Source organism: Clupea harengus, chromosome 8 (genome assembly GCF_900700415.2).
Source record: "Clupea harengus chromosome 8, Ch_v2.0.2, whole genome shotgun sequence".
Classification (NCBI taxonomy): domain Eukaryota; kingdom Metazoa; phylum Chordata; class Actinopteri; order Clupeiformes; family Clupeidae; genus Clupea; species Clupea harengus.
Genome location: NC_045159.1, coordinates 28505523 through 28527706, shown reverse-complemented (window position 1 = coordinate 28527706; position 22184 = coordinate 28505523). Strand labels below are relative to the sequence as shown.

The window sequence follows — 22184 nt, the reverse complement described above, 5'->3', positions numbered from 1 at the left end:
CCATCAGTGTAAATGTAAAATGTGTATACATCCTTGTAAGTCCCACATATGTAAGTCGCTTTGGATAAAAGCGTCTGCTAAATGACTAAATGTAAATGTAAATGTAATGGATCTCAGGCGGAACAGAACCCAGAAAGAAAGAGAGAGAGAGAGAGAGAGAGAGAGAGAGAGAGGGAGAGAGAGAGAGCAAGAGCGAAAGAGAGAGAGAGAGATCCAGAACACAGGGTGAACAAGAAGCAGAATGAAGTCAGATGAACAGAATGTGACGTGAACCCTGACTGGATCTAGAGGCATTCGAGACTAGAGGCCACTTCTACCATGTGCTGTACCTGGATCTAGAGGCATTAGAGACTAGAGGCCACTTCTACCATGTGCTGTACCTGGATCTAGAGGCACTAGAGGCCACTTCTACCATGTGCTGTACCTCTATATCAGAGGCATTAGAGACTAGAGGCCACTTCTACCATGTGCTGTGCCTGGATCTAGAGGCACTAGAGGCCACTTCTACCATGTGCTGTACCTGGATCTAGAGGCATTAGAGACTAGAGGCCACTTCTACCATGTGCCGTACCTGGATCTAGAGGCATTCGAGACTAGAGGCCACTTCTACCATGTGCCGTACCTGTATATCAGAGGCATTCGAGACTAGAGGCCACTTCTACCATGTGCCGTACCTGGATCAGCCGGTTGCTTTCTCTCAGACTCTCGACAAGGCGGTCGTACTGCACGGCCTGGTCAGACTTGAAGCTCAGATCCCTCTCCAGCTCCTCTTTCTCACTCTCTATGCGCTGCACAAACAAACAGACACACGCACACACACACACACACAGACACAGACACACACAAAGTTGTAATAAACATTTGGGGCTCAAATTTCATTGACGAGCAATGTCCATCTCACATGTAAAGTAAAGCTATCATGTGACTGAGCCACCCATGTTTGCTCTCGGGATGTTGCTCATGGCTCTTGAACTAGCTTTAGTTCATCATGAGCGGTGGACTTTGCTCGTTGCCAGTTGCCCATCTATGAAACGAGGGCCCACATTGACACTCTACTGTTCATTCTGGCAAGAACATCCAGAAGCTGCAATACATCCAAAACAGCGCTGCCAGGATCCTGATGAGGGTCCGGAAATATGAGCACATAACACCGATATTACACTCACTACACTGGCTCCCTGTCTCTTTCCGGATTGACGTCAAAGTTCTTATACTCACCCATACATGCATAAATGGGCATGCACCTCCCTACCTGCAAGAATTAATTACTCCCCAAACCTCCACCTGCACCCTCAGGTCTTCAAACAGCTCGCTCCTCCGCGTCCCCAAAAGCAAGCTCCGCACCATGGGCGACCGGGCCTTTTGCTCGGCAGCGCCACGCTTATGGAACAGCCTCCCTGACCACCTAAGGGCAACGCAGACGCTGGACTCCTTTAAAGCTGGACTAAAAACATTTTTATTCAGGAAGGCATTTCTGGCCTTGTGTTAAATCGTATGTTAAAATGTTCTAAAGTCTAAATAAGCATTAAAGTGTTCTATTATGCTTATGTTAATTCATTTTTATTTTATTGTATTATTATAGTTAGTTTTTAATATGTTGGCACTCTGAGATTCTTTTGAATGAAGAGTGCATTACAAATAAAATACATTATTATTATTATTATTATTATTCTACAGGTTCATTCTGCAGTTCATTCTGCTGTTTATTCTGCTGTTCTACAGGTTCACACACCTGCCCACTCTAGAAGGAAGACAATTCTCACGCATGAATGAACACACTCTATCTTCCCCTTACTCTTCCCCACACATCCTCATCCTCTCTCTCTCTCTCTCTCTCTCTCTCTCTCTCTCTCTCTCCTGTCCAGGTTCTTCATTTGTAACCTGTATTACAATGCTGATATAAACTGTCAAAAACTCAACTGTTCTCCCTAATAGGTAACAGGTTTTTCTAAGTGAGTGTTCCAACACTTGAGATTGCTCACACAGTTGTTCTACTTGGAAGTGCTGGTTGGCACCACATCATGACACTGGTTGAGAATGCAAGAATTACATATGCCAACTCATGCAGCAATAAATGAAGATCCGATCAATCTAACGTCACGCTCACAGAACACAAGAGGCTTAAGATCCGATCAATCTAACGTCACTCTCACAGAACGCAAGAGGCTTCAAACTCTCACCTGTAAAGATGCTGGTCTAGATTGTTTCATTATTCATGACCTAAATGTCAAACTGCATGTCAGTTTCGACCTCACAAACTTCTGAGGGTTTGCTCCAGACTGACAACAGTGCAATGGGAGACACGGACGGTGATGAGTGACATTCAGTTGCTTTGAAGAACTTTAAGGTGAAATGAAAGCTTCACATTCCCAGACATAGTTGAGATGATTGGGCATTGTTGAGGCCTTTTGGTTGGACAGTGGCACTCTATCTAACCAAACCTGGCAAACCAAACCAATCAATGTTATTGAGATTCAACGTATCAAGCATTCATGAAACACGCATTCATGGAATATTGAACCCTCTTCCTCATTCTCAGTGCAAACACGCCAAGAACACATCCAAGTCCCAGTTTCCCTTTCTCTTTCTCCGAACTTTACCTTCGAATACCCCACAACAACCTGTTATTATACTAGCCTGGGGCATGGCTAGGCTATCAGTTTTCACTGGGTTTTGCGAGAGCTGAACTACTACGAATGGTTCTAATCACTTTCAACATCATTTGGATCAATGGAATGCTTCCAGACCACTAGGAATGCAGTGAATGTGGGCGGGCTGCTAATCCTGCTTCTGCTCTGCCTTTGAGCGATGAAGAAAAAAAAAAACATGTGATCCTCTCTATCGCTCCCCCCTGGTGGCCATTAGTGGTGGAGCACTCACATGGAGGTTGTCCCGCATGTGCAGCAGCTCCTCTCTCAGGCTGCTGAAGGTGGTCAGGAGCAGGCGCATGGTCTTATCAGCCGTCAGCCGGGTCTAGGGAGGGAGAGAGGGAGGGAGAGAGAGAGAGAGAGGGAGGGAGAGAGGGAGAGAAAGAGGGAGGGAGAGAGGGAGGGAGGGAGGGAGAGAGAGAGAGAGAGAGAGAGAGAGAGGAGGGAGGGAGGGAGGGAGGGAGAGAGGGAGGGAGAGAGAGAGATACAGAGAGAGAGAGAGAGAGGAAGAGAGAGAGAAAGGGAGAGAGAGAGAGAGGGAGGGAGGGAGAGAGGGAGGGAGGGAGGGAGGAAGCAAAGAGTGATGAGCTTTATGGGGAGGACTGCCAAGGACAAAGGGGGAATGGTTATGGCTGGAGGGTGTTGTTTGAAATGTTTGTGCTTCATATATGTGATTTCATATTTGCAATTACTAATCAGTAATCAGCTCCTGTTTAGTGGAGCTTTGTTGAGGTGTACAGTCTACTACCCTACAAAGTATAGTTTGTTTTTTTGCAGGAGATACTGTGTGCGTCTTCAGAATGGCAATGATGCATACTATAATGACATTTGGTGCGACGGGAAACACCATTTTGAAACCAATGGGTAGATCTAAGATTCAAAGTCAATTTTGACAAGGAAAGACAACTAAGAGCACCCACCTGCAGCAGGTAGCGGATCTGCTGTTTGGTCAGCTCCGACAGGCCTTTGGGGATTAAGGCCTCCACCTCCAGCCTCTCAACCTGTCGGCGCGGCGGGAGAGAGAACACACTCACCACGTCAGACAGCGCCTAGCAAGAGCCAGCCTGCCCACTCTACACACCTCCTCAGGGATCCCACAGAATCACAATCACAGAGTGAGTCTCATTATACACCACCCGCCACCCTCATCACCTCCTCACGCCCACATGAGAGTCTCATTACACATCAAATAAGAACTAATACAATCGAGGAGAAACTGGCCCGGCCTGGTGTCAGCCACACCCTTACCTTGTAGTCAATGGTGGGATCCAGGAGATGTTTCCTGTGAGAACATGCCAGAACAGAGTTAGTGTCAGAGGAGGAGTGGTTACACAGAATAAGTGTTGCTTATCTTTGCCAGTAAATCACAAATCATAACATGGCCCTTACAGCAGACCAGCGACCCGCTCTGAGTTGGAGGGGCTTAAACGCTTGCTGCTCTAGTTTTCCCTCTGTTTGACCAGTGATTCACAGCTCCAGATCAATTATCCAGGACAGGTCTGGGGTTGGGGAAACGGGTTCAGGAAGTTTCCCAGCAATTTGCTTGGCTTGGGATGTTTTTTCCAGTTGTGATTTTCACAGCTTTCATTAAAGGTTCAGTCTACAATTCTAATCCAACTGTACCTTTGAACAACAGTGGGGAAAGAATTTTAAACAACTAGAGGTAACGACCTTTCGATTTCTACTACTACTGCTTGGTGATGTTTTTCTCAAGCCTAGTCCATCATTATCATCACATTTTCCAAAATGGAGAAACCAAACTAATTCTCCCTTTAGTTTTTATACTAATTTCCCAGCCTTCTCTGCCTTTTTTAGTTTGTATACTAACTTCCCAGCCTTCTCTGCCTTTTTTAGTTTCTATACTAACTTCCCAGCCTTCTTTGCCTTTTTTCGTTTCTATACTAACTTCACAGCCTTCTCTGCCGTGTTTTGTGGGGACCTAATTTGGCATGACGTTAGCAGGTCCTGAGTCAGTGTCAGGGGGGGGGTTAAGACAGGCCGCCCACCGTCCACGGATCTTGGCCACATGCTCCGAGATGCAGGAGTGGATGTCACAGTTCTTGCGGTAGACCTCCGCCAGCAGCTCTCCGAAGTAGCGCGTGTCCAGCTTGGGCGCCGGCTCGGGCTCGGGCAGCTCGGCCCTCACCTCCACCCTGGAGAACTTCTGCACCACCGACTCCACCACCGACTCCTCCACCACGCTCTCCTCCTGAACGCTGACACTGCTGGTGTTCACCACCTCAACCTGTGGAGAGGAGGAGGTAGAGAGAGGAGAGGAATGGGGAACACAAGATGGGAGGGTAAACCATAGAAAAGAGGGCAGAAGGACAGAGAAAGAAAGTGAGCTTGCTCTGAAGGGCTCAGGTCACAGTTATTGGACAAACTGCTTCCTGTTAGAGACAGAGACAGAGATGAGGTGTGTGAAAGAACCACAGTTAAGTGATTCGAATGTGAACGAAGAACATCTTCATACACATTGCGCAGAGTCATTTGTGTGTGTTCCAAACCACAATAAAGCGGTTTCATTGCCACAGGGTTGAACAGGCATTGAACAGAAACTCCCTATGGATATTTATTCAATTAGCTTAACTGCAAATCTTACATCACATTCCTTCTCAAATTCCTTCTCAGACTAACATGTTGTACATCTTGTACATGCCAGAGTATCTGCAGATATGACCACTGGAAGCTTTACATTTACATTTAGTCATTTAGCAGACGCTTTTGTCCAAAGCGACGTAAAAGGGAGAGAATAGTCAAGCTACGAGCAATAGACCCTGGTGTAACAATAAATACGACTTTACATAAGACATACAGTACCAGTCAAAAGTTTGGACACACCTTCTCATTTTTTGAGAAGTTTTTTCTTTACTTTTATTATTTTCTACATGGTAGATAACACTTTATTTGTTTAGTAAATCATTCCATATGTGTTCTTTTGTAGTTTAAATTTCTTCAGTATTAATCTACAATTTAGAAAATAATAAAAGTAAAGAAAACACTTCTCAAAAAAATGTAAGGTGTGTCCAAACTTTTGACTGGTACTGTATAACAAAATGAAATGAAATGAAATAAAAAAGAAAAAGAAGTGCAGAAATGTAACTGCTGTAATTGCAAGTTACGCACTAGTCAAAGTGAGGAGGCTCAGCAGAGGATGGAATGAAACGGATTGATCCCATGGAAGACTGTTTAAATAAGCAGCTGATCTATGGAGTACTTTTCTCAGTTGTCACGTTTAAAACTCAACAAACAGCAAGTCTGTAAAACCATCTGCATTGTCTAGACCACAGAAGTGTTATGTTTCTCCCATTGAATTCCTACATACACGTGCGCACACACACACACACACACACACACACACACACACACACACACACACACACACACACACACACACACACACACACACACACACACACACACACAGAAGCAAAACAGACTGCGTGGGATGCCCCATTGTGACAGACAGCTCTGATAACACACAGTCAGTTCCATGTGTGTCTTATGTAATGGGCCTGTCACTTTCACACAATGCATGGAAACCAAGAATGCCCTCACTTTCAGCAGCAGGCCCCTCCCTGTCTAACCCTGTGTTCAAACAGCGTCCTGCTCACTTATCTACCCGTCGACTGAGGCCTGCTTCCCTGCTGATGGATGGAAGCACTGTAGTGAGAGTGAGAGTGAGAGTGAGAGTGAGAGTGAGAGTGAGAGTTTCTCATTCAATTCAATTCAATTCAATTCAATTCAATTCAATTTTATTTATATAGCGCCATAACAATACAAATTGTCTCTAGGCGCTTTACAGAGCCCAGAGCCTGAACCCCCTTAGTGCAAGCACAATGGCAACACGGGCATGAAAAAACTCCCTGTTAGTCAGAAAGGAACCTTAAGCAGAACCACGGCACATAAGGGGGGACGCATCTGCTTGAGGTCGGCCGGGTGGATTCATTCAATCCCAACCTTTAATCCCATTTGTTCCCATCCTTAAATATGTAAATAGATATATATATATAAACACCTGAAACAAACATTTCTCATGAGACAAACATTCAAGTGAATGGACAGTAATATGGGAAAAGTGCCATTTTCATTGATGTGTCATTGATGTGTCAAATGCAATGGCAGTCTCCACGTCCACAGCAAAAAGATTTGGTGTATGCAAAACGTGTGCGATAATCTATATTTCTTTATTACTTATTGTTTTATCCTGATCAAATGAAGGCATCACAATTGGATTTGGTCCAACTGGGTCCACTAACAGCATCATCAAAACCACACAGTTCATCTCATCAGCCACTCTCTGGTGTTTTTCTTCTCATCTGATCCTCCCTGCTTTAGTGTTTACCCCTCTACCCCCTCAGATGCCCCCATCATGCCCCATGAGGACTCCAAACCGCTGACAGCCGAGCCCTCTTACTGCAGGGCCGCCCTGGGGGGGAGGAGGCACTCTCATCTTGTGCTGGGGCTCAGTTTCAGCTCTGGGCTCTGGGCTCTGGGCTCTGGGCTCTGAGAGGCGTGCGAGGGCTGGGCGGTGCGTCGGCACACTGGCGCCAAGTAATGTGCTGCGGTACGAGCCGTTAGCCTCCGCCACTCTCACAGCTCCCCTGGGTGCCACGGCTCAACTCCTGACGCCTGATTTCATTTCAGAAATGCTGTGGTGCCCCACGTGGAGGGAGCAGATTCTCCCCCAAGACAGATTCTACATGATCTCAAGTGTGAGGGTCAATGACTGTGTCTGGGGTGTTACTGTTACATGGTGGCAGCTCGTGTCTGCATTGTTCAAGATTCTTTTTGAAACGGACTTTACAGGACATCTAGATGGGTTAATAGACATCGGAGTGCCTCTCTGTGTCAAGTCTTAGTGAGATCTGACCCTCCCCCTCCCATGATAATTGCCATGTTTATGATGTGGGCTGTTTTGAACTACTGAAGGTTCAGGTGTGATCCAACATGAAAGGTGGCAACAGTCTCCTGCAGAATACTCCAAAACAATGATCTGATGCAAGGGTGTGGCACAGCTGTCAGGCAAGATTCCACTGTGTGTGTGTGTGTGTGTGTGTGTGTGTGTGTGTAATGAGCAGGCTCACACAACCGCATACAGCTGCCTCCACGAATGTCCTCTTTTTAAACAAGCTGCATGTTGCACCTGGGTAAATACAGTGCCTAAGTGTAGCATAGTGCCAACTCAAGTCTGTAGTGCCTATGATGTTCATCCGAAAATTACTCTTAGTTTTTTTTTTTTTACCCCAGCATCCTATATCTCTAACCCTAAGAGGCATAAAATACTTCAGACTTCAGTCCAATACATAGTCCTACTTTATCTACTGAGCTATCATAAGCAATCAACAAACTATTGAAATGAGGAAGACAATTAGGCATAGATTTAAGGTCAAGGTCTGGGTAGTTGATCAGTGCGTCAAAGGTTTGTTGAGTGTTTGTTGCGTAGCAACTAATAGCTTGGTGACCATCATATAATGAATCCTTCAAATCAAGTGTTGCTGAGAAGTGTACACATTAACTGCGGCGCGTCCAAAAGGTGTATATATCAGTGCTCTCCTGAGGTTGTCCTCTGTCAGCAGAAATCCCTGTGGTCTTTGTTTAGGGTGTAGGTGTGAAGCGTTGCCTCGAAGGGCGGTGCCTGCGGTGGGAACATTCTTTGCATGCTAACGCTGAGTTTGCATGGAGGGCGGGTGAGAGCTGGTTAGCGCTGGGTGGATTAGCTACCTGCAGGAGGCGGACCCAACCCAACCGCCCCAGGGCAACACCTCAAGGAAACAGGTCTCACTAGAGCAGATGTCCGTCAACATACCACATCTGTCTGGAAGCTAACATGGGGGAATGTGGAGGGAAGAATCACCCAGGCAGCAAAGGAGTCAATCCTTTGCCTTGAATGCGAAGCTCAAAACTCAAACTTCTGTTTACGTGCACTATCAAACAGGTGTGGTTGAGGAGGAAAGCCTGTGGGTATAGCCTTTTCAGTGGAGGAAGCTTGTGGGTATAGCCTTTTCAGTGGAGGAAGCTTGTGGGTATAGCCTTTTCAGTGGAGGATGCTTGTGGGTATAGCCTTTTCAGTGGAGGATGCTTGTGGGTATAGCCTTTTCAGTAGAGGGAGCTCGTCACACCCAGCCTCTACTAAAGGTCTACTCCTTCGTGAGAAAGTCAAGTCCAAACCCAAAGTCAGTATGAACTGAACTCAACTGATGTACAACACAGAGGAAAAAGCTAGCATTCACATAATGTGATTATAAAAAAAATATGCAAAATGCTACATTGCCATAGTGGTTTTCTCTTTGAAGTGTATACTACAGGCAAATGTTATTGGGTAGTTATCTTCAACCAAAGTTACCTGATTACAGCAGGTAAACGTTTATGGGATCTGCTACACACGGCACATAAACAAACAATAACCGTGACGCGCAACAGAACAGGCAATAGAACTGTATGGTACTGGATTAAGACTAGTATCAAAAACGTGAGAGATTTACTTACAATATTAGAACCAAATCTCCTCTTTCCCTTTCTTTCCATGAACAGCAGCCTGTAATCCGATTGCACACCCCGAGTAGAAAGCAAGCCTACGATGAATGACAGGTTTAGTCGGTTTATGGTCAAGTTGAAAGAAGTCTCCAATTAAGGTCATCCGAGAACGATGGTAGAGCGGACCTGTGCCACTGACCTTTACTTTTGAGTTATGCTCTTCAATGGCTTACGTTAATGTTTTCAGATACAGATAAACAACTAAACTCTACCTCTTCTGCTCTTCTGCTCTCTCTCTCTCTCTCTCTCTCTCTCTCTCTCTCTCTTTCTATCTCTTCTGCTCTCTCAAAAAGCCAAAGGATAAATAAATATGCTGGGTCAAAAAGGAATCTAAAAAGCAGAAAAACCAAGAGAAATAATCCTCTACTCTCTCCTGTATTGAGTTTGTAAGGACAACCCTGGAGTAATCCCACAGTTTGTTCTTTCGTGCCACAGCCCAGAAGTATCCTCTATCAGCCTGGAGAGGGTTACTAACTGTGGGTTCGCTTGTGTTATTCAAGCGTATAAGAAGTTAGAATTACACGGACCTGCCGTAATTGGGGAGGGCTTTATCTCTCCGTAGGGAGCTTGTTGGTCTCTTCAGGTTTCCCAAGGCCTTCCAGCGGCCGGGATCTACTTGCATGTTGGTGGCCTCAATCCAAATGACAGACTATTTCTCACAGATACTGAGAGATATTTGTGTCAATTTGATGTCTGTCATGTGAAACATACGCACCATAGCACCATACTAAGTATGTCATCATCTTCCCCCTTTATTTCCATGGGGCAACAATGGAGTCGTCTGTCCACCTGAGTGAGCAGAACTGGGTCACGCCACAGGTCCGAGGCATCACTTACACAACAAGAGAAGAGAAACCCCCTTTGTGCCTGGGCTTGAATGCACAGTAGGATCGCTGCGCTCACACAGCCGAGAGGGACAGAGTCTAAGAGGGACAGAGATCATGAGAGAGGCAAACATCTGCTACCACCTCACAAACAAACTGGTTCATGGCTTTCAAACATGTTTCTAGGGTTGAGCATAGGGCTGAACGATTAATTGCATTTGCGATTTAATCGCGATATGATAGAAAAATAAAAAATAATAATAATTTTTTTACAACTTTTTTTTTAAGATGGTACATTTTGCACACAGTGTTTAAAAAGTGCATGCCTAGTGTTTCTACTTAAAATTACTTTTTTTAAATTACTTAAATGCACAGTGGCAAAGCCACCGATTTGTTGTTCTTGTTTCTGTAATGAGCAGTTAAATAAAAATGTAAAATATGGGAAAGAATATTTTACACTAAATGTATCTAATATTGTGTTGGTCATATTTAAATAATTCATTACGTTTTGTTGGGAAAAAAAGAGGATAAAAAAAAAAAATCGCATATTAAATCGCAACCGCAAAATATTTTGGTAAAAAATCGCAATTAGATTATTTACCCAAATCGTTCAGCCCTAGTTGAGCAGCTCTTTCATCTCAAGATGGTTCAAGCTTAAGGTCTTTACTTTGGAAGCCATTGAATGGGTCAATCCAATATCTTACCAAATGTATGCAGACAGCTGTACAAAATGGATAGACTTGTGGATTTCAGTAGCACAGACTGTCTAACCAACAGATTAGGTAACTGTAATATGAAGGAATTATATTTTCTGTGGGTTTACAACTGATGAATAAGTAAAGAACTGGAACAGAAGACTACTGCCAACTTCATTAAAAACAACCAACATGACATATCCATTCAATGGTTTCAAGTTTCACTAAACTCTTAAAACTAACCTTACTAAATGAAACTCCATCCAGTGATATGTGCAATGCTTCACATTAACATCAACATTTAAGCAACACTGACATATTTATAATGTGGGATGAATAAGCACCAATAACACCTTCACACAACTGGAATCATGTCAGATTATTTATACGCACTCTTAGTATCACAGCAAAGGTACATGACAATTGCCCTTAATGAGTTAATGCATGACAGTGTAGCGTAGTTTGTTTTTCTTTGGTAAAACTTCTGTCAGCAATCCAGAGGAATTTGTATTCTCTTGTAGTTCCCTACCCAAGTCCTCCTTATCAGACGTCCCATAAAGAAGGAGGTGTCCTATCATTAAGATGGGCCTGACTTTGGCACCGCCCCAGAGGGTGTGAACTAAAACGCCTACGCTACCAATGGATCCCTTAATACTTAAGACTTCTTCTCCCACAATCGCAAAAGCAATGAATTAGCAGACTCTTCTCATTATCTACTCGATCTCATCATTTTAGGTTAAGTACAAATATGTCCTTGCCTTTCACTTGTGTGATATTAAGAATATGAATGCGGAACATAAGGACCCAATGACTCAGTTCCCTGTTGCATGTGCATGTTGAAGGGATCAGATCAGGAATGGGGTGCAGCACAGTGCTGCCTGAATGGACCTACTTCTACAACAACCTGACAAGAGCGTCCCTGTGTGCTTCTTTATATCCCTTCCTACTAACTTGTGGGTTGTGTCCATTTCAAAGAAAGCAGATGTGGTCTTTCACTACGGTCTCACAGTAGTCAGAGACACACCTGTGGGCGGTTCAGGGCTTTTTCCCTTTTTCATTTTGGATTAGCGCAGGACCCAAGGTCATTACTAGCTTAGCTTGAAAACACATCCAAACCTTACTGGACTTCCAGCTGCAATTCACTTGTGTATCCTAATATCTTGATCAAAATGAGTTTGAGAACCAAATACATAAAAACCATACAGTATCCTCCCATATTGCTTTTCCAGTTGACCTCAGCTTTGCTAGCATCGCTCTAGGAGCTGAAGCACAGTATTTGTGCTTTAAATGACACATTTCACAGGCTTGGAGCTACAATGGGTTAAACGTAGAAAAGAATCCGGGTAATAACATGCCTTGGGCAAAGGAGAGGTAATTATACTGAAGTACCTCTGAGTACTCTCAAAAACACCTCTGAGTACTCTCAAAAACACCTCGGAGTACTCTCAAAAACACCTCTGAGTACTCTCAAAAACACCTCGGAGTACTCTCAAAAACACCACGCTTGTGTTTACCTTGCCTGTTTGGAGTATTCACTGTCCTCCATAAGCAGGTCACAGAGAGGAACCAAAATGAATTGGCTGAATCATCCTGAACCAGCCTGGCAAGCTGGAGCCCAGAAGGTGATCCGTGTGCATGGATACATGGTTACAACAGAACAGCTAGGGACTAGAGCTGCACTAGACCCGAGGTAATTATAGTCTTCACCTTACATAAGGTAGAGTGACCAGATTTGAGTTTGTGAAAAAGAGGACACTTCGTTGCCGGGACCCACCCCCTCCCTCGCAACAGAGTTTTTGCACATCTTTTTCACATGCAGATGACCCCGCCCCGCCCCCTCCCCCGAGACGAAGTTTTGACATCTTTTGCACATGCAGATGTCATGTACTGTTGTAAATGATGCAACTAGTGGAGGCGGCAAGGTGCTCAGTGTTGCCAGATTGGAAATGGCGTATCGTTTCAAAGGCTCAAAATGATCGTATTTGGAGGATAATTATCATATCTGGCAACACTGGGAAGACGGTCGACCAATGACAGTTCTCTCTATAAAGTCAGAGCTCGCGCAAGAAGGTGGAACGTAAGGGAGATACCCTTTCCAAAACTTGAAAGGACGTAATAACTAGCTTGTGAAAGACCCAGAGAAACACAAATATCCGACGAGGCAAAATCCCAGACGCTTTTGGAATCCCTGCCGGACGCATTTTTTAGGTCTCGAAAAGAGGACATGTCCGGGTAAAAGAGGACGTCTGGTCACCCTACATAAGGCAGAGCTGAAACAATTTGATAATAGACGGGCTGTCCTTTATCTTAATATGTTTTGGGTGCAACCCTCATTACACAAAGATCCCTCTTACCTACTCAAAAGCTGCTAGAAGAAGTCAACCTGCCATGTGTTTGCCTAACATGCGTGTCAAGCCTCACGTCCCGTGACTACATTTCCCCAAAACATGCCAGTGATTTGGGCTTCCGCTGCAGGCAGAAAGCCATTAAAATCACCAGAGAGCTCAGACGCCTCTGTCATTATCATCTGGCAGAGGTGAGACTCATTACACGATGATGAGGGACAACATGTACAAGCTCTTCTGTGCCTTACAAGATGAAAGGGATTAGGCCAAGCAGAGATGAAACCGTATGAAAATGTAATATCACGATTATAGTGACCAAAATGATCACGGTTATCCGTATTATCACGGTTTTGTTCAAATGTGCTGAAAATGTTCAAAAACTACTGATACACAAAACTGAAATGATTTCACCAAGTTTTATATTGAAAACCACAAAATTAGCAGCACTATGCACTTTTGGTTTGCATAAACATTCAAATAATAAAATCACCAATAGCAACACGTTATGTAAACATATGAGAACCCTATCAAATGTGCATTAACATTCAAGGTGGCACCATGTGGCCATGAGAGGTAACTGCACTTTGTGCATTTTGCAAATAAGAAAACAGCAAACAAAAAAGTAGGGCTGAACGATTAATTGCATTTGCGATTTAATCGCGATATGATAGAACGCGATTTTCTAACCGCAACGTTCGCGATTAAAAAACTTTTTTTAAGATGGTACATTTTGCACACAGTGTTTAAAAAGTGCATGCCTAGTGTTTATACTTAAAATTACTTTTTTTAAATTACTTAAATGCACAGTGGCAAAGCCACCAATTTGTTGTTCTTGTTTCTGTAATGATCAGTTAAATAAAATGTAAAATGTGGGAAAGAATATTTTACACTAAATGTATCTAATATTGTGTTGGTCATATTTAAATCATTCATTACGTTTTGCTGGGAAAAAAAGAGGATAAAAAAAAAATCGCATATTAAATCGCAATCGCAATATTTTGGTAAAAAATCGCAATTAGATTATTTTCCCAAATCGTTCAGCCCTACAAAAAAGGCCTTTCTTCACATTCTATGCCCAAGTGATAATATCTAGTAGGCTATTGTACCGTTTTTTCAGCACTGGTCACGCCTGACCAGAAGAAGAAGCTTTTTTCCCCCACTATAAAGTAGTGGGTGGTGGGTGGTAATGATAAGACCAGATAAGATTTCCTTTCGTAGCGATCTTCTCTCTGCATGTTCTGCAGACAGGGTGACTCTCCAATTAAGTTTCCCTCAGCACTCTTATAAAAAAAAAACGAAATATGACCACACTACAGACTTAATCCTCTTAGACATGTACCGCAAACCTGAACAAATCTAGACATTACCCGAAGTATGGAAATGACAAACATCGCTCAATCAGTCTAGAGTTTGCCCAGATAAAAGATTGTTGTTCAATCAATGAACATGACGCCACTGATGAGTCTAGTGCATTATTACGATGCATGTTATTTTGGCTATTTAGGTTAAGGCCTGGAAACCAATGGACTCCCCTGCTCTGAAATGTCACTTTGGATGTGTTGTTATCACAGTGGCAGCAGAACACAATGATTGTATACTGCTTAATAACTCGTGCGGCACGTTACGGTAATGTGTGCATTTGTGATTCCATGTGGATTCATTGAGCAAGTCGTTTTGTGTGTAGTTTCACTGATGAGTCACGTGCAGCCCACAAAGTTAATAGTGCCACACCAGGCTTTCCGTGCCAGAGACAACACTGGTCACGATATATGGAAGGGAATTTGCTGTGAGCAGTGACTGTAGTCCACAGACAAGCTTAGCAACCCATCTAATCACACCTTTGAAAACAACTGACTCATCTTAGGCCAATCTTTCATCTGACTCATAAGCCAGCAGCACACAGTGAATGCAAAGACTGGTTAGTGTTTTTTTTTTTACAGTTTTTACAGTTTTTACAGCATACATTAGGCTACACTTCTAGCCTCTTAAGTTCTCTTAAATAGAACTGATTTGTGTTCCATTGAATCTAACAGCAGATGCTAATATGCAATTTTTATGCAATTTTGCTTTAAATTATGACTACATTTGGAAACTGTATATAAAAATGAACAATTCCCAATCCCAATCCCATCCTAATGTACCTCAATTAAACAAATGAAGCACTGTAAACACTATTTTGAATGCCTGATTTTGACTTGACTTGATTGATGCTGTATCACACTGTTTGGGAAGCTAGAGATTTATAGCACTACTTTTGGCACTGATCCAACACTCCAGAAATCCTACTGCGGCTGTGCAGAAGTACTGCTGATAGCTGCGGTCTAATGCACAGGCTACCTCAGGCAACACTTCCCCTACACATGCAGTCCATGAGCTTACGTCCGTCTGTTGCACTTGACAGGCGCTTCCACTTTCTGTCATACATACACACCCGTAGCTGTGTTGCCAACATATTATCTAAGGTGAACTTTGAACCCTATGTCAGGGGCACTTTAGCACACAGGTGAGATATGGACCTCACCTAGACTGACAAGATACTCAGATCCACCAATACTGTTATGCAATTGCAAGGCTTTCAAACCTCACAACTAACTGTTGGCACTGTTACAGTGGGAACGTTTGCATAAACAGGCACACTGAGCATTTCACTAAAGTGTCTCACATGCCACAACCTGATCTAACAATCCTAAAGTGATGACAGGACTCGAAGGAATGATTTTGTACCATGTGTGCCATCTGTTTAACGGCTCCCAATGCTGAGAGTGAACCGGAAGGAGAAGCTGTCTCACACACCACTGTGTCACGGTCTACCTGTCTGTCTGCCAAACAGACCTTTGAATCCACTTACTGTAAAAAAAAAAATACAAAGAAATTGACCTGGCAACTAGACGCAAAGTTTATTGGGCATTAGAGGAAAATCTATGCAGAACGAATGTTGCCTCGACCCCTAAAAGTGAATTAGTGATTGAAACTAAGAGAATGGGGGAAATGATTGTCATTTATGAAGTTAATGAAGGATCATTCAGTTCTTGAAACATGCCACACCCTCACCACACCCTTCTTGGTTATGTTGATTCTTTCTACTGAAGACAGTGGCACGCACATGCGTGGGTACATAGGCACAAAACACACACACAAACACACACACACACACACACACACACACACACACACACACACACACACACACACACACACACACACACACAACTATGCTTACTCAGCCACAACTATCAACTGGAGACAAACATTAGTACAATAATAGTCTTCAAAGGAGGCTAAGGCTGAATAAACCTGTGCATAGCTGGGCACAATGTTGGTATAAGTGAGAGCTACAAAGAGAGAGTAATTCAAAGGACAGATTATTGGATATGATTTAATATGTGGTTCTTGTATGTGCATTTGCACATACCATTCGAAACACATCTACGTATATATGTATTTTTGGTTTGTTCTTTGATGTGTGTGTGTGTGTGTACTGAGGTGTGTGAGATGGGTTTGCACGTGTCAGGAAGGAAGAGTGTGTGCAAGGATGAGAGCCTCTCTCAGAGAGCAGCTTACTTAGTGTGTCAATGCTACACACACTGCAGTGTATACAGGCCAGTATTCTCCCCACAAGACTTGAGGGAACTACAGTAACAGTAATCACTGGAGTACATTATCTCAGCGTGACAATAATGTCAATTTGGTAACAGCTAAGCAGGTTAGGAGTTGAGAAATGGGGCGACAGTGGTACAGGAAGTAGAGAAGTCGTTTAGTAATCAGAAGGTTACTAGTTCGATTCCCTGTCGAAGCGTCCTTGAGCAAGACACTGAACCCCTAATTGCTCCTGATGTGCAGTGTGCCATCAGTGTAAATGTGTATACATCCTTGTAAGTCGCTTTGGATAAAAGCGTCTGCTAATTGACTAAATGTAAATGTAGAAATGACATGACTTTAAGAGTCAAAGAAGCACCCACTGCCCGTTTTGTGTATGTACGAATGTGGACTTGCAGATGTGCCAATGCGAAATGCATTTCTGTATGCGTACCTCTTGAGGGATCGGCTCTGGGCTCTTGGCGGGACTTGAAGTCTGGCTGAAAACGGAGGGAGCTTTTCCATTATCCACCTGTGGAAATAGTGCAAAGTGGATTTGATATAGACCTCCCCTCTAGGTACAGTGATTCTGACTTCATCTTCCTCAAGGACGCGCTCCATCTCCCCACTGTTAACAACCTCTTACTTAGCTACACTTGTCAAGCTAGATCTCTCCTGCGCAGAGGAGGCATCTGCATGTCATATATGCCAAACATTGCCTCCTTCAAGTGCCCTTAGTGTGTAACAAAACGACTATAGGTTACTGATAAGTTGTCCAGGCCAACCTTTTAATTTAGATGATATATGCAGGTAGGTTCACAATCATTACCAGATCAAAATAACAGACTAATCTCCCCTAAACACTAATGGCTAAAACAAACACTTATAAGTGATTACAACAGGTACACTTTTGAACTCACCTCAACATGACGGTAAACTATTTCAGCCTCGTCCACACTGCTGGCGCTACCTCTCTGTACGCCGTAGTTCTGCAAGTATACAGCGTCAAGACCTGCTGTGGCATAACCTGTTGCCTAACCTGCGCAGCTTGGTTGACCACTACGTAGGAAGAATCGTTCCTCTGAACAGGGACCAGGTAACGCACACCACCATAAACTGCATTTCCGTCCATGGCACCATTTATGTATTGTACTTGAGGAGAGGATACATTCAGGGTCCTGTAGGTCATCGCTCCGCCGTCACTGATAGGAACATTCCCGTCCATGGCACCATTTATGTACTGAACTTGAGGAGAGGATACGTTCAGGGTCCTGTAAGTCATCGCTCCGCCGTCACTGATATGAGCATTTCCGTCCATGGCACCATTTATGTACTGTACTTGAGACATAGGAGAGGGTACGTTCAGGGTCCTGTAGGTCATCGATCCGCCGTCACTACCAGGAGACAGAAACGTTCCTGAAGGATCCGAACCTACGCTGACTGTACGATACATCGTGGAAGCTTGGGTATAGGGAAGCGTCATCTCGGCAAGAAGTTAAGTTCACCCGTGCTGGACTTGTTTTTCAGTATCTCTCTCCGATTAACAACATATATTATACAAGAAAGTGCAAGCTGGGATCACGAGAACAGACGACAGACAGTGTGGACTCAATAATCTGCGTCAGTGCTATTGTACGCTACTTCCTTGGAAAAGCGGTGTTCAGTAGACGTGCCAGTGGTTGAATATGCAAATATTTCACAGAGACACACCTCCTATCTAGGAATCCCAAACTGCGATGAACGCGCATGTCAGAAGAGGGCCAAGGTCTCTGGGGTGATAATTAAACTACTCCTTTCGTTGAATGATCGAACCTACACTCCCTCAGGATTTCGGTTAGGCTGCTACACGGATGTTGGCGAGGGGTAAAAAGCACAAAAAGCATAAGCTATACCAATGGTGGAGATGGCAAGACCGTACATTAGCAAGGCCTGCGTCAAATACCCCACTGGCTAAAGAATCAGTCCACAATAAAGTTTTAAATATCTTCTTTAATCATTTCCCAGGTGCACAGTTAAATACAAAGCCAAAACCAATCTCCCTCAAACAATACAAGTTCTTACATTATTAAACCACTCAGATGGGCAAACTCAAAATAAATTACAAATAAACAATATAATGAGTCTGGACAAAGTGCAAATGACCAAGACATCGCCAGTATACCTATTTCAGTTTTGACACCAATAAATACTTGTGTAAATACTCAAACTAAAAATTGTAAGCATCAGTATTCTTAGGTTTAACAGGCAAGGCAATAAACATAAAAGATCCAAATATATTGGAATGGCTTTATTGATATAAATAACTTCCTCCTGTGTTTACTTAAACAAGAAAAAAAAGAAAGAATTGGAATTAACTTCCTTGCACATTCTTAAACTGGAAAATTCTTGAAAACATTCCCAGGCACATGCTAGGGATCCATGTTTTGATCCTGTGTTTTAAACGCAGGTTGAGCTCAGATAAACCTGCAGAAAATCCTGTTCTTGCCCCCGTTCCAGGGCCAGAATGGCTCACTGGTAGATCCTCCTAATGGTCATCGGATCTGACCTGGACAAGTGCCAAATACGTACCAGAACCAGAACCAGTGGCAACCAGGGATCTCTCCAAAACAGCAGCAAAGTTTGGCTACTTTCCGTGTGTGTCAAAGTAGAAAAAATATCATTTCCATGCCCTTTCTCAAGATATTATTGATTAAAAGTACCTTATTACTTGTTAGTTTAAAACCTAGCTTGAAGCAGGAAACAAATTATAAAAAAAATAAATTAAAAAAAATCAGGGGAAACATTTCTTTACTTGTCTGTAATATCCTTGACCAGATAATCAAGGTTAACACAGCTCATTTCTCAGACAGAATTAAAGCGTGGAGGGTCATAAATGCTGGGAAAACGCATCATACGCTAAACAGAATTGAAATACTAAATGAAAACTGATTTCTACAAATCAACTTCAATACTGGCACATAGGATGGGTCTGTTGGCCTTGGCTGCACGTTACAAGAACTGGAGAGGTGGAAGATAAAAAAAAAATTAAAAAAAAGTGCAAACATTCACTGTTAGTGATTCTTAAAGGCAAATTCAAAACAAACCAGGTATGCAAAACAGTGTGTACTTAAACCAGGCTGAACTGCTGGACTGAAAACCAAAGCTTCCAGCTTACGATTGGATTTCAGGTGTCTGCTTCTTCTAACCTTATACAATAAACAATGTATTAAAAGAATTAGGGCATTACATCAGAAATGATTTTTCCACAAGTCTAATTGGCAATACAGTGAACCAATTGGACATTTTGTTATGCATACAAAAAGCAGAATGCGTGAATGACGAGGCAAGGTGTGAAGTGGCAAATGACATGTTCTATCAGCTCAGGACAAGTAACTGTGTATTCTCTATGGAGTGTGTAATGACCCATTATTGTGGTGGCTTGACCAGCTTCCAAAGCTGTACATGTACTTTGGCAGTAACTCAATTGCTACATAAAGTTGTCCCCTTCATGTCACCTATCGTCTAACAATCTTTAAAATTAGTTTAAAACTGAAAAAGTGGGGGAAATAATTAAAAAAGGCATCTTCCCATAATGATACTATGTACAACACCCTGCCTTAACAAATCAAAACTCTGCATGCGCAACTCAGTCTATATACAAACCAGAGTACTGGAATTGCAAACCATGATTTTATGGTTTATATACACAACACTCTGTGAGTCTCGCCCGTGCAGTACATAGTTATAACTAACCTGGTCTACTAAAATCTCTAGCCTGCCAAGGATCAAGAGAGTTATGACCATTCTTGGAGCTACGCAGACATTGGTCCAGTCCCAGGGCAATCGCGCTGCCACAGATGTCCATCTAAATCTTGATGTAAATCTGCTGGCCAATGATGCTGTGGTCAAGCACAATCCCCACACCAATCCTGTGCTAAGGGGGAGACTAAGGGGGTCCAATCCCCACACCAATCCTGTGCTAAGGGGGAGACTAAGGGAGTCCAATCCCCACACCAATCCTGTGCTAAGGGGTAGACTAAGGGGGTCGTTCCTCATACTCCAGACATGGATATTGACCTATTGACCATGGATATTGACTGCTGTAGGTGGGACTCACCAGTATGACACAACCCATAGTCAGTCGGTGAGAGCTCCCAAACTATTTCAAACTGGCCAACAGCAACACCAGGCCAGCTGGCAAAGGCGACTCTGAGATCAGTGGAAGACTACCCTTTCTGATGAGGGGGGGGGGGGGGAGAGGACACATGTGGCCCAGATCAGAAACCTTCACTGCAACAGATCACAAGACTCCAATCCCAGTTCACAGGGGCGACGGTGGTACAGGGGGTAGAGGAGTCGTTTAGTAATCGGAAGGTTGCTATTTCGATTCCCCACTCCTCCTTACCAAGTGTGTAAGTTTCCTTGAGCAAGACACTGAACCCCTAAAACTGCTCCTGATGTATAAATGCAATTTCCTTGTAAGTCGCTTTGGATAAAAGTAAAATGTAAATGTAACTATCCCCTTTCCTGCAGCGAACTCTGTAGGACCTTTTTCCACCGCAACTATTCCAGGACTCAGGACCCTTTACAGTAACTTGGGAATAACTTCAGGGAATTACTACTGTCGTAGAGTGACATTCCTAAATGTTGCTCAATGGTCAAATGGTCAAGCTCCACAGGGGTGGCTGTGAATGGACTATCCACCATGTTTAAATGCACATCAGGACGCAAAGCAAGGATTTACTGGAATTGAGAAGCGATACAGCAAGCCATAATGCTAAAACACAAAAAGACACAAAAACCTTTGGAAAAAACTAGAAGGTGTGTAAGCCGTACTAGTGCAACAGCCTTTTGGAGGAAATTCATAACAGCAAGTCTGATCAAATGTTGCGAAAATGTTGTTAAGTTTAGTGCACAACAAGGTGGCCCCACACCACAAGCTACAGCAGAGCATTTCCAGCAATACATTTAAAGATGAAATATAATCATAATAATAATAATAATAATAGGAAAGATGAAAGAAAAAAAAACATTACACACAAACCATATTGGCTCAGAAAAACAAACAAGTAACATATTCAAGTTCATCAAAGTGTCTCCAGATTACTTATTCCAAAAAAATATTCACAAATCTTACTATGTAGTTTTGGACACTTCTAGAGTCCTTGAATTGTTCCAGACTTTGATGGGAAAAAGCTCCATCACACTCACATTATTGGGTTGAAGACAAAAGCCCACATGCAGCTCAAATCGGATTTTTTTGGGATCACAAAAAACTGGATGAGAATTCAGTTTTGGGTCCGGTCATGCCGAACATAGCTACGGGTCCACAACACACCAGTTCTGCCCTCCAGCCTAGATGGGTGAAGTCCAGTGTCGCCTGGGTGAAGCACAGGACCCATAAGGAGCCTCATTGGCTGAGGGAGTAGGATCCTTTTATTTGTCCTGTCCTGTGTGTGTGTGTGTGTGTCTGGCTGAAACAAACTAACTAACAGGTTCCTCAGTTTACGTGTGTGTGCTCTTTGCCATAGGAAACCTCCTCTAAGAGAAGAGTATAAACCAAGCTGGCAGCGATCTCAG

The 22184-nt window shown here is 43.3% G+C and overlaps 1 protein-coding gene across 1 annotated transcript; it reads right to left on the bottom strand.

Annotated features, from left to right (window-relative positions):
• Nucleotides 1–284: 284 nt before the first annotated feature.
• On the bottom strand, nt 285–18078 carry LOC116221575. The gene is made up of 9 exons (XM_042708520.1): nt 17965–18078; nt 17546–17659; nt 17080–17157; nt 4655–4893; nt 3897–3930; nt 3569–3649; nt 2881–2973; nt 675–788; nt 285–329 (listed from the first exon to the last, which is right to left on the bottom strand). The coding sequence occupies exons 1-9, from the start codon at nt 18076–18078 to the stop codon at nt 285–287; spliced, it is 912 nt and encodes a 303-aa protein (XP_042564454.1).
• Between the last annotated feature and the right edge of the window lie 4106 nt (nt 18079–22184).